The 12,905-nt window shown below is 41.6% G+C and overlaps 2 protein-coding genes across 16 annotated transcripts in view; both read left to right on the top strand.

Annotated features, from left to right (window-relative positions):
• ARHGEF9 (Cdc42 guanine nucleotide exchange factor 9) overlaps window positions 1–12,905 on the top strand; it is a 206,214-nt gene that overhangs the window by 29,585 nt on the left and 163,724 nt on the right. For 3 of the 15 annotated variants that reach the window (XM_072744022.1, XM_072744017.1, XM_072744019.1), the window contains exon 1: window positions 7,384–8,226. The exons of 5 other annotated variants lie outside the window; for them this stretch is intronic. In XM_072744022.1, coding sequence (XP_072600123.1) covers window positions 8,222–8,226 — 5 coding nt within the window. In that variant the 5' untranslated portion in view covers window positions 7,384–8,221. Of the gene's footprint in view, window positions 1–7,383; window positions 8,231–12,905 lie in introns of those variants that run through there. 7 more of the 15 variants (XM_072744026.1, XM_072744021.1, XM_025989029.2 and 4 more) reach the window with 6 other exon arrangements.
• LOC140596198 (uncharacterized) lies at window positions 7,877–8,056 on the top strand. Its single transcript, XM_072744029.1, has one exon. The coding sequence runs from the start codon at window positions 7,877–7,879 to the stop codon at window positions 8,054–8,056; it is 180 nt and encodes a 59-aa protein (XP_072600130.1).

Here is a 12,905-nt window from a genome sequence, read left to right as displayed (position 1 = left end):
ATTGGCTTTTCCCTGAGATAAGGCAAAGATTTAAGACTTAGATATCTTGTACCTGGCAGGTAGACCACTGGGATTCAGATCAGAACACTGAAATGGTTTATTCCTGTGACCCAGGAGACATCTTGTCAGATGCTATGGGAAGATAGGACATGTATTATTTAGTGGCATTTATAAAGCACAGCCTAATTGTATAGGCTTTAGAGTCAGACTGCCTGAGTTTTCATCTGGGCTCCACCATTGACCAGCTATATGACTTTGGGCAAGTTATTTAACCACTGTGGCTCAGTTCCCTCATCTGTAAAATAAGAACAATAAATAGTATCTATCTCATAGGGTTTTTTTGAGAATTAAGAGTTAATATATGTAAAGGGTTTAGAACAGTGCCTGGTATAGAGTAACCACTTTCATTTTTTTTAAATAATAAATTTATTTTTTATTGGTGTTCAATTTGCCAACATACAGAATAACACCCAGTGCTCATCCCGTCAAGTGCCCCCCTCAGTGCCTGTCACCCATTCACCCCCACCCCCCCTCCTTTATAAGTGTTCATTATTATCTAATGAATGATCTTTAGATCTTGAGAAATATACTGGGTGCTTATAGTAATTTCAGTGTGAGTTTTGGAGCATTTACATTCCAGACCAGCATTTACATGGAATTATTAGCTTCTCATCAGTGGTTGTGGTAGAAGTGGTGATAACATCTGGCTCAAAGAGATGCAAGAACTTTCTGCCAACTGAGATTGTCCCAGAGATGAATGGACTGTCTTAGGAGAGAAGAACCTCTTCATTGCTGTTGGTGTTAGAATTTAGATTGGATAATTATTTAGTGGGGATATTGCAGGAGGGATTGAAGGATGGAAGTAGGATTTTGCTATACCCCAAATTCTCTGATTTCTTAGTACTTGTCATCAGAAGAGTTGGCTATGGGGTGGGGATGCTGCTGCTTGAAATACAGGAGACTCATCTTTTTATTTTTTTAATTATGAGCAGCATTGGGTGGTCACTTCATTCAGAAAGCTAACTGCACATGGATGGAGCTGGGATCAAGTGTCATGTACAATGTTCTGAAGTCTCTCAAAAGTACTTTTGAGATTCAAGAAATAAGGATTTTGGTTTCTAGTTTGCCAGAAATTAGCTGTGTAACCTTGGGTATGCTGCTTCCATTCTCTGGGCTTCAGTTTTCTAACCTAGAACCTAAATGTTTAGACTAGATTTTCTCTGCGGTCTCATCATATCTTACTTTATATTCTTGGAAGATATGATTCTCTGAGTGGAAACAAGTGGATGAAGAAGACATCCATGCATTTAGCAAATGTTTATTAAGCATCTGCTAAGTGTTAGGCAGTGTGCTGGGCTTGGGAGAGAAAGCAGTGAACAAGACAGGAGTGGTCTCTGCCCTTTTGGCTCCAAAGTCTGGTGCAGGATACAAACAAGAAAAAAAATTACAATACAGTTTAATAAATGTTCTAAGAGGGTAAAATGCAGGATCCTGTATGATCCAGAATAATTTTGAAAGAAGAATATCAGAGAAAGTCTTCTGGAGGAGGTGGCATTTGAGTTGAGTTTTGAGATGGGAGCTGGGGAAGGATAGCAGCAGTTGTGTAGCTCTCGAGGCAAGAGAACCTGATAGTTATGAGAACTATGGTAGGCTCTGTTTAGCTAGCTGGCGAGTGGAGAATGAGAGGGCATTGATGAAAGCTGAGGTTAGAAAGACAAAAAGACACCAGATTGGCAAGGTTCAGAATTTGTCATAAAGGCAGTTGGGAGCTATGGAAGGCCTTTAAGCAAAGAAGTTATGTAAGTCAGGTTTCAGCTGCAGAAATTAAATAATTCTAGTTATTCTCAGCAGAAAGAGTCCTAATACAGAAAATCAGGTGCTTCTAAAATTGGTAGAAGGGTGGCAGGGGCAACCTTTAGGCTAGGCTTCTAGGAATAACTCCCAGAATACCAGGGAAGATGTTTTCTGTGCCATGAACAGCAAGGTGAGGCATCAGGGGCTTTGGAAACATCACCTAATCTGAAGTCTAGGAATCAAGAATTTGCCACTGCCTTAACTATTGACTAGAGTATCATTATGCCTTCTAGATCCTCACTGAGAGAAAATAAAGATAAAAACAAAAACAAACAAAATAAAATAAAATCATCCCATTCTCTGGTTCCTCAAATACACAAGGCCAGTGACCAGACACTGGGGCCTATGGAAAAGTAACATGGCTGCAGAAAACCCTAAAATCTCCATCACTGCTTGCCAACAGAAGCAGCAGAAATATGACTTTTGCGTCATTACCTACTTCCAAATATTGTGCGAGTGCATATGATTACCAGAAATAAATCACATCCAGAACGCTGGATGAGAAGGAGCCTGAGAAATGACAGGCTGTTGTAGGTTTTTGGTTTTAAGCTTTTCAGCAATATAGAAAGGAAGGCTAGAAAGAGGGTGGCATGGATCCTAAGCAACCAACCTACAGTATCCACCATAGGACTGATAAGAGTAGAACTGTTTTTGATAATTTGGGCAGGAGAGTAGAGGCTGAATTGGGGGGAGAGAGCAGCACAAGAGACCAAGTAATGGATGTTAATGGAATCAGAGATGATGAGGAACTGATTAAAAATACCAGTAGCAGGGAGACAGAGGAAGGACACATGAGAGAGATTAAAGAGGAAGAGAATTACCAGGACTTAGAGGACTGCTTGGCCAGAAGCAAGATGAATGAGAAGCAAGACTTAGGGATATCTTCTAGGTTTTTGTTTGTTTGTTTGTTTGTTTGCTTTTTTTTTTTTTTTTTTTTTTTTTTTGCAAGGAGACGTTCTTACAAGACAGGGAACTCAGGGGAAAGAGGAAGCTGGCAGGGATGGGAGATTTCAATTTTAGACTTATTAAATTTGAGGTTCTTGTGACATATTCAGGAAGAGATATCCAGAAGGCAGTTGGAGAATCATCTCTGGAATTCAAGAGAGCTACCTGGGACTCATCAGCAAAGAATTGTTAGCTGTATGCAGGCAATGGCTTTGTTCCCTCTGGTGTTCAGTACTTTGTTGAAAGGAGGTGCACCAGTGTGTAATGTAGGTGATAATTCAAACTTTGGGAATGGATGGGTCAACCATTCAATGCAAGTGCGGAATGCGAAGAAAGGGGACTGAGATTAGAAGAACCCTGAGAGATCATGGTTCATCATCAGTGACTGAATGAAGAAGAACCCAGACAGGAAGTAAAGATTATATAACCAGACAGGTCATGTGGATGGTGTTGTCATGGCAAAGGGAGCATTTCAGAAAGGAGAAAGGCATTAATGGAATCAAGAGGGAGAGAAGTCAGGGAAAATAAAAATGGAAAATTAGCCATGCCATTTAGTAACAAGTTGGTTATTTGTTTATATTCATGAGAAATTCTAGTTTTTTTATGAGATGATGTGAGTGAAAGCCAGGCTGCAGTGGATTGAAGAGTCAGTAGACAATGAAGTGGAGATAGGATACAACTGCACTTTCAAAGGTAAGGAGAACAAGAAACAGTAAGTGTTGGCAAGGATGTGGAGAAAGAGGAAACCTCTTGCTCTGTTGGTAGGAATACAAACTGGTGCAGCCACTACCGAAAACAGTATGGAGATTCCTCAAAAAGTTAAAAATAGAATTACCCTACAATCCAGCAATTGCACTACTAGGTATTTACCCAAAGAATACAAAAATGCTAATCCAAAGGGAAACATGCACCCCAATGTTTATAGCAGCATTATCTACAATAGCCAAATTATGGAAATAGCCTGTGTCCATTGACTGATGAATGGATAAAGATGTGATATAATGTGATATATTTTGTTAAGCAAATTGAGTCAGAGAAAAACAGATACCATATATTTTCATTCACATGTGGAATTTAAGAAACAAGTGAACAAAGGGAAAAAAAGAGAGAGAGGCAAACCAGGAACCCAACCTTAACTATGTGGAATAAACCAAGGGTCACCAGAGGGGAGGGGTGGTGGGTGGGGGGACAGGTTAAGTATGTGATGGGGAATAAGGAGTGAACTTGTGATGAGCACTCTGTGATGTATGGAAGTGTTTAATCGCTATATTGTACAGCTGAAACTAATATTACAGTATACGTTAATGAACTGGAATTCAAATAAAACCTTTAAAAAAAAGAAACAAAGGCAAGAAGAAAGAGTCTAGTTGCTTACGATATGGTACTGTCCTGATCACTAGTACCTGTCTTAACATAATCTAGCAGAGTAGCTTTCAAATTATTTAGACATTACCTGCTATAAGAAATACATCTTATGGGGCCCTTGGGGGGCTGAGTTGGTTAAGCATCTGACTTGGGCTCAGGTTATGATCTCAGAGTCCTGGAATTGAGCCCCATGTTGGGCTCCATGCTCAGTGGGTAGTTTGCTTCTCCCTTTCCCCTGACCCTCCCCCAACTTGTGCTGTCTAATAAATAAAATCTTTAAAAAATAAATTTGACATCACAGTCTAGCACATTTATATTTATATATAAATGAAACAAAAGCCTCATTAAACTATAATTATATGGACATTTCATATAAATGGCATCATACAAAAGTCTTTTGTGTCTGGCTTTTTTACTTATAATATTTTCAAAGTTCATCTATATTGTTGCAATAATAGTACTCCAGTCCTTTTTATGGCTGAATAATATTCCATCATATGACTATACCACATTTGTTAATCCATTCACCAGTTGATGGACATTTGAGTTTTTTCCATCTTTTGGCTATTGTGAGTAATGCTATTATGAATGTTCATGCACAAGATTTTGTGTGGACATTTTTTTTCACTTAAGTATACACATAGAAATGGAATAGTAACCCTATGCTTAACTTTTTGAGGAACTACCAGACTGTTTTCCAAAGTGGCTTCAACATTTTGCATTTTGACCAGCAGTATTATGAAGGTTCTGATTTCTCCACATCCAGCTTTTTTATTATAACCATTCTTGGGGTATCTTATTACAAATATTGTTATAGTAAATATCCTGCATTTGCATTTCCTGCATTTGATTTGCATTCTTCTGATGGCTAATATGTTGAGCATCTTTCCCTGTGCTTATTGACCATTTCTTTGGAAAATGTTATTGAGAACCTTTGCCAACTTTTTAATTGGGTTATTCTTTTTATAATTGATTTGTAAGAGCTTTTTATATATTCTAGGTACAAATTTCTTATCAGATATGTAATTTCCAAATGTTTTCTTCCATTCTGTGGGTTGTCTTTTCATACTTTGGATAGTATCCTTTGAAGCACAAAATTTTTAAAAAATACTTTATTTATTCATTAGAGACAGAGAGAGAGAGAGAGAGAGAGAGAGAGGCAGAGACACAGGCAGAGGGAGAAGCAGGCTCCATGCAGGGAGCCCGATGTGGGACTTGACCCCGTGCTCCAGGATCACAGCCTGGGCTGAAGGCAGGTGCTAAACTGCTGAGCCACCCAGGATCCCCTGAAGGACAAAAGTTTTTAATGTTGATGAAGTCCAATTTATATATTTTGTTGTTGTTGCTTGTGTTTTTCATGTCATATCTAAGAAACCATTGCCAAATTCAAGGTCACAAGGATTACTCCTATTGCCCCCATTTTGTTAAACTTTGCCACAATATCGTTATAACAGCTAAGCAATTAATAGTTATTCCTATTAAGTGTTCAGTCTGTTCAAATTTCCAGTTGTTTCATGAATATCACAAATGTGTGTGTGCACAAGCACACAGACACACACACAAAGTTCCACCTGAGTCAAACTTTTATTTGTTAAAAATCCAGGTTGTTGGTCCTGTATTTTATTTTTTTCTGTACCTCCATATGCAGTTTAATATGCAGTTTAATATGTTTTTCTGTCCTCTGTGTGTTCTGTAAATTGATAATTGATCTAGAAGCTTGATCTGATTCAGGGTTTTATGTTTGTTTTGGCATGAGTCATTCATAGATGGTGTTATAAACCCAAAACTTTGAAGTTGGGACTTCTTTGGGTTTTATTTTGTCTTGTAGGGCTAGGAGCCATTTTGTTTATGACCTGCATTCATTCAGAATTTTGAGTCATCTAGTTAAGATGGGTGACTGTTCTAGCCTCAACTATTTCTAGAGAATAAATAGCAATTCTCATTCCTCTTAGAGTCTATGGTATTCTAGGAGTTCCAGAATTTAATTTGTTCTATTCCTGGCTAATCTATTTTCTGCCTCCCTCCACAAATATCTATCTGTTCACTTCTACAGTCCTAGGATGTAAGAGGAAGACCGGCCCTTAGAGATCTGTATAAGGGAGTCTTGGGTTTTTGAGGGCCCTGAAGCATGTTGAAATTGCATATATTTTTTCTGAGGTGAGGTTTCAGAGGTTTCACTGAATTTTCAAGTAGGTCTAAGTCCTCATGTGACAGAAGGGAGATGGAGGCTAAGAGAGGGGAAAGGAGTTGCTGAAAGTCATAAAGCAAGCTTGAAGTAGGGCTGGAAATAAATCTGAAAACTTTCTGTCTTCTAGTCCAGGGCTTTTTCCCTAGTTCCAGACACAGGGTCAAGATACAGAGTACAGCAGTGATTTCAAGCATATTACAAATTTTGTAGAGGCTGTTTCAACTGCGAATTGGCTTCTCTTCGTAGTACCCAGTTTGTTGAAGAATGCAAACAGTCATAGTCTAAAGAAACCATAAAAAGGAAAGGAAATTGACCTGCAAGTACAGGGGTCTCAGAGAAAGCCAAACAGAATTGGATTTTGGATAACTTGTAGTCTTTCCTTGTGGTTCTGTGACAGCAACGGTTTTTTGAATGTGTGTGTATAGCTAATTATGAGTTGCCTGCAAATACTTAGGGAGTGGCCAAAGAAACCTTTGCTTCCTCCTTGGCCCAGACTCCAAAAAAACTGGGTGCTAAGGCATGGCTCCTCCCCACATACCTATCCCTTTTTTCCCATTCCTTGTCCCTCTTCTTCAACCTTTTTTCCCTTATTTTCCTTCATCCTTCTCTTTCTTCACCTATCCCCTATCTCATCTCCATCCTTCCCTTTTTTCCTTCTCTTTTCCCCTGCTTTCCATAGTCTTCCCTTTATTCCTCCTTCCCTCCCTCCTTGCCACGCCCTCTCCTTTCCTCCCACTTCTGTGCGCATCCTCCCTTTTCCTCTCCCAGTGTCTCTGTCAACCCACTCCCAACAAGCTCCCCACACCCACGTTAGAGCCAGCCATCATTAGCTCGCGCTAGTGGGTCGGGGGCAGGGGAAGCTTTAGTTCTCTGATTGGCTGACTGCGCTAGCACGCCAGCTGAAGTCCCGCCCCACCCAGCGAGTAAACGCGCGACTACAGCATCAGCTATTGGCCGAGGGAACTGTCAGCATCTCCGGCCGCGCCCCACGCAGGCGCCCACAGTCACTAGGTGAATAAAAACACCGCCTACAGGCTGGGGGGTGGGGAGAGGAGAGGGAGAGAGCCAGCGAGGCAGGGTTTAAATGAGAGGCTGGTAGCTGGGACCCCCGCGGAGAGAGCAAGCAAGCAAGCAGGCTAGAAAAACGAAGGAGCTAGGAAAGCGAGAGACCTAGAGGGTGTAGGGGAGACCGAGACTGACCTGTAGCCAGGCTGGTGGACAGACGCACGTCCGGACAGACAACCGAGCCAGCGCCGGAGAACCTCGCACTGGTTCCTCCCGCCTTTCCCTTTGAAAGCCAGAATTTTGCCTTTTCCTTGGCGCCCGAGAGAGAATGCTGGACTCTGCTGACTTCAGCGCGAGCTAAGATTTCTCAGCTAGGGAAGAAAGATCAGCTTAATCCTGAGGAGGGAGAAAGCAATCTCCCCTGTCCCCATCCCCCCACCCCATACCAAACTCGGGCGCCAAACCCAGCCCTTCCCCAACCCTCAGACATCCTCCTCTCCTTTCTAGCATGGTGGCTGTATGGACAGTCTGACAGAACAGAGACTGACATCTCCCAATCTGCCGGCCCCCCACTTGGAACACTACAGTGTTCTGCATTGCACCATGACCCTGGATGTGCAAACTGTAGTTGTTTTTGCCGTGATTGTAGTCCTCCTGCTTGTCAATGTCATACTCATGTTTTTCCTGGGAACGCGCTGAATGGAGTCCAGCTTCCTGAGCTGTTGCGAACTCTCGCTTTGATTTCATCCTGAGACCACCGAGAATAAAAAAGAGACAGAGACAGGGAAAGAAAGGGAAAGAGCAAGAATTTTTACTCAGGGGGGAAAACGTTTTGAGCTTCAACATGGCCTCGCTGTGATATGTATGACGTTGGTATATTATCTCTCCCTAAATCTTTTGTCATGTCTTGTCTTTTAAATATGCCTGTGAATGTAGTTGCTTATTGCTTGAGTAAAATTGTTGATGAAGAAATGCATTCTATTTAAGTCTGCATGTGTGTGCATTCTCCATCTATGTGACGTTCATGGAGCAAGATCTGCATCCTTAACAGTGGCCTTGCTGTTTGTGTTTTGTCAATTCATTTTCTTGAAAGCTACCTTTAAATTCCATCAGGAAATTTTGGTCAAAAATTCTCTCTTGCCATCGGGAGTGAATTTGGGTTTGTTTTTGGACAAGGATTGTTGTGGGAAGAGCGTGATGGATTTTTGACATTTTAGGAAAGACAGTCCTACATTGGATGCTAAGAGGAAAAAAATTGATACAAAGAATGAGTTTAGGGAAAATGGTTCTTTAGTTTCTAATGAGAAGTGAGAATTTGAGAAGTGATATAGTGGGGTGCATTGAGCTGGCAGTTGGTGATTGTCCTTTGACTCAATTTGCTGTCCATGGTTCAATTCATAGTTTCCAATTTGGAAAGAAGCCACCTTTAAAAACATTTCTTAAGGCATTAAATGTCAGTTTCTTTGGAATTATGGACTGAGACATAGAAGCCTTCTCTGATCTTTATGAATTGGCAAGACGAGACAGTGACAAGAGCTGTTTGGGTACCTTTTCCCAAAGAAGATTGTACCCCTGGATTTGAGTTTGTGGATTTTCTCTGTGTGTCCTCTAACAAACAACAAAAGCTAACTCTTTACCCACCTTGGGAATAATAGTATTTGTATATGCCTCTTTTGGATAATCTTATTTGCAATGATGTTCCTGAACTGCATTTAAAATAGAATTTGCTAGTGCTAATGAGAAAGTGGTGGGTTTTGTTTGCTTCCTTGTTCTTTAAAGATCAGAGGTCTCTCTAATTGAAAGATTTCCATAATAAAATGAAAGTATGTATCATGCTAAATTAAGAGTTTTGAGAACTCCTCCCCACATCCCCCCCCAAAATCTGGATGGAATGGGATGAGAGCTGGGGAAAACATGATTTAGAAACAACATTCAATTTTGACATATATTTGCTTGTCTGTATTAGATGGTAGTGGTGGTGGTTGCTGTCATTATTGCTATTGCTATTATTTTTATTTTTCTCTTTTTGCTGAGAAAGCGCCTTTGGAAAAGCCAGGAAAAGATTATCTCTGCTGCCAATGTGCATGATATTTATTATCCCCCTACCCCCATCCGCTAATTGGCAGGTATTCTCATTCTGTGTTTACCTGACTTGAAATAGTGCTGTTTCTGGCCCATGTAGCAATGAATCAGGTGCATACAGTCTACATGCATGTTTCCCCTACACCCGTGTGGGTGGCTGCTCATGTGTGATGTACAAATCTGCCTGCATTGTGCTGTCAAGTTCCATGTCCTGTTGTTCAGTTTCTTTGGAAATGATTATGAAGGGAAGGGAACTGTGAAGGGAGTTCATGAAATTGTCCTGATCTCAGAACCCAGAGAGGATTATTTAATGGCCTCAGAAGAGGTTTTGAACCCCAGGGTGTGCTCTTGGCTCTGTGTGGGTAAAAGACTTAAAGACTTTTTTTTTTTAAATTCTGTTGGTACCATGGTATAAGCATGATCTGGGAAGTTTGGTGGTATTGATTCTTGTTATTTACTCTTTGGTTCTTTTGTTGGGAGTGGGGCTGGATTGAACTGAACTTGTTTCTTTGCAAAGAGAATCTTGTGATCCCCCGTCCCACTACATACCCTTACCTCCAGAGATATTCTATAAAGTAAGCTTTTATTTTGGTTGGGCACTTTGTTTAGAGACATGTTGGACTAGAAAATATCTAGGCTGATCAGCTACATACTTGGGTTCTCTCTTTTGAGTAGTTATTTTACTTTGAGCATTTTTTTCCTTCTCAATGTGTTTGGGGTTCCCTATAACATTGGCACTTGGGGATGGTTGGACTAGGTGACCTCCATGTTATTGCGTTCAATGATTTTGGGAGCCCATAGGCACTTGAAATCAGAGGAAGATGAACTGGAAAGAACAAGTAAAAAAGAAAATGAAATATTAATCAATGAGTGATGGGGAGGGGGAAGAATACCTGGTTGCTGGTATCTGGAGAAATTTAAATTGTACCTAAGAGATTTTTTTTAATCTAGCTATGTGGGAAGAAAACTGGACTACAACAATGGAATGCTTTTTGCTTTTTTTTCCCTTTAAGGTGACAAGGGTTCTCTAAGGCTAGTCTTTGAGCCAGGTTTGTGGCAGAGTAGTGTCATGAAATGCCACAACCTTTGTCTCTGAGTGCCTGACAGACCCTTGGCAGAGAAACTTTGGAAATGTATGTGTGTGGGATATGTGGCAGTATGTTTGTGGGTGTGTATGCACACCCTTCCGTGTGTATGGAGAGGAGAGGCTGCACACTCTTGAATGTGGGTAGGGGTTGGTTGTGCTAAGAATGAGGAAAAGCAGCAGAGCATGCATTGAGTGTTCCATAGTTCTGAATGGCCTCCTTGTGCTAGGGCCTATAAAGATTTGACTGGCACCAGAATGGATGGGTATTTTCCCTACAATACTTTGCCCCCACCGCACAACCCCTTAGGCTAAAGGGGTTGCTTGACTGAGCCTTTCCATCAGTAATTTAACTGGCAAAATGGGTAAGCATTTTTCAAATTAACTTATCTATAGGTAAATAAGGGGATGTTGCTAGCCAGATGGCAGGCCACCCAAGAGCAGCTAAAAGGGAGTTTGGGAAGTAGAGAACCAAAGTTGGCAGTGTGACTTTTTACTTGTGTGAATCCTAAAGGTTTGGCATTTCTCCTTCAGACTTGTGAGGATATGCAAAAAGAAAAGAGTGGGAGAAAATGAAAAATGCATCCCAGAGGAGTGGAAGGAACCTTCTACATTTTAACTTTTTATTCTTCCCTCTCCTTTCTTCATTTATTCTCCCCTCTGAGAACAGCCTCCTCTAGCCTGCCCCCATCCCTGCTCAAAGTGGGCGGGTGGTGGGAGAAAGAGGAGTAGGAAGAGAAGAGGACTTTTCATCTCTGATTGTCCCAACTTTTCCCAAGTTTCTAGCTTCCTTTCCTCCTCTCTGACCTCCTTGGATAATGGATAAGCTTTTGCTTTTAGGACAAAATTCCAGCTCAGAAATTTTCCCTCCCCGCTCTCCTCCTGGGGATTCAAGAACATCCCTTTATCAGTATCCTAGCAACCTCCTACGTCACTCAGCTCCTGCCGAGCTCCAGAGCCCACCCTTTAAAGGCCCAGGCATGAAGGCCTCTGGAGAAAGGGCGCTGGATCCTATAAAGACTTGGAGAGATGCTTTTGGGGAAGTGGACAAAGAAAAAGCAAGAGCCTCATTGCCGCAAGTGCCTAGAAAACATATCCACAGAAGGCATACAGAGCCTAGCCTCATTCCAGCCATGGGGACTGTTTATTGGAAAATTCCTGGGTTCAAATTCCTTTCTCCTTTCCTCCAAACGGCTTCTTAAGATTGACTGAATCATTTCACAGTCAGCTTTAGTGCAAAGAAGTCTGTAGACCCTGAAAAATATTTTTTTCACTCTGACTTTTGGCTGAGGCAGGGAGGAGGTGAAGGGATAGTATGGTGGGAATAAACTGAGCAATGCTTTCTCCCCATTGGTGGGGGTAGGAAGCAGTTGCCTAGTTTGCCCCAATTTTGTTTGTGGCTTAGGGAACCCTGCCCAGGCAGACTGCAGTGTGGAATTTGGGGGATTTTGTTTCTATGTCAGTGGTCTCTGAGTAGTTTCCAAATGGGAAGGCTGGGCAAATTAGGAAGGCCATTTTGATTGTGGGCCTGGTGAACAGGTCTTGGGCCTTGGCTGATTCTCTCATTCACTTGTGGTGATTAAGTTTTTAGGGAGTTGAGAGATCCCAGTGAGCCTCTTCAGGGCAGACCTCACCCTGTGGTGAGGCCCAGATTGAGAGTGCTTGGCTATGACTAGAGAGCACAGTCTCACAGTTGCAGGAATGGAGCCAAGCCATGTCTTCCTGGCCTTTGTCTGTAATTGTGGCCCCTGCTCCCTTTGGCTTGTGGAGTGTTTGCCCTGGACAAGGACATAATTGAGAATTGAAACTATTCTCCCAAATTAACTATGTCCTCAGAAGATCTTACACAAAGCTTCTGGATCCAGCCCTAGGAGCTTTGCCCCAAGAAGTGGGATGGATGCAAGGAATCTTATACTCTCTAGCTCTTAGTTCTAGTTCTGCAACTTGTTCTAGGCAAACTGAGGCTCTGGTTTTCTAAGAATCCTTGATCAAAGCTAGTTCTTCTGATATCTGCCCAGAGTGTCTCCTGTCATTAGGTGGGTCTAGCTCTCAAGAACATTTAGTTAAACATGCTTTGCCCTGGCACCAAAGCACAATATGGCTATTAAGGGAAAAGGGCCTAGAGGATAGAGAAGACTTGGGATACAGTCCAGTAATGATAGTACTTGTAATCCCTTGTCAGTGCATGGGTCTGTGGAGCTTACATAGCAAGTTCACATCTTTTCTAAATTTTGTGCATCACATCAGCCTTGTGAAGTGTATAAGGGATGATTGTTATTTCCTGCTTTACAGATGAGGTAAATAAAGGTCAGAGACTTTGGTGGGATGGACTTAGAGATCTGCCTTTCAAATGGAGAGTGGGGAGAGTCAGAGTTGATCATT

The sequence above is a fragment of the Vulpes vulpes genome, chromosome X (genome assembly GCF_048418805.1).
Source record: "Vulpes vulpes isolate BD-2025 chromosome X, VulVul3, whole genome shotgun sequence".
In the NCBI taxonomy this organism is placed as follows: Eukaryota; Metazoa; Chordata; class Mammalia; order Carnivora; family Canidae; genus Vulpes; species Vulpes vulpes.
The sequence above is the reverse complement of the archived record's forward strand: the minus strand, read 5'-3'. Positions and strand labels throughout refer to the sequence as shown.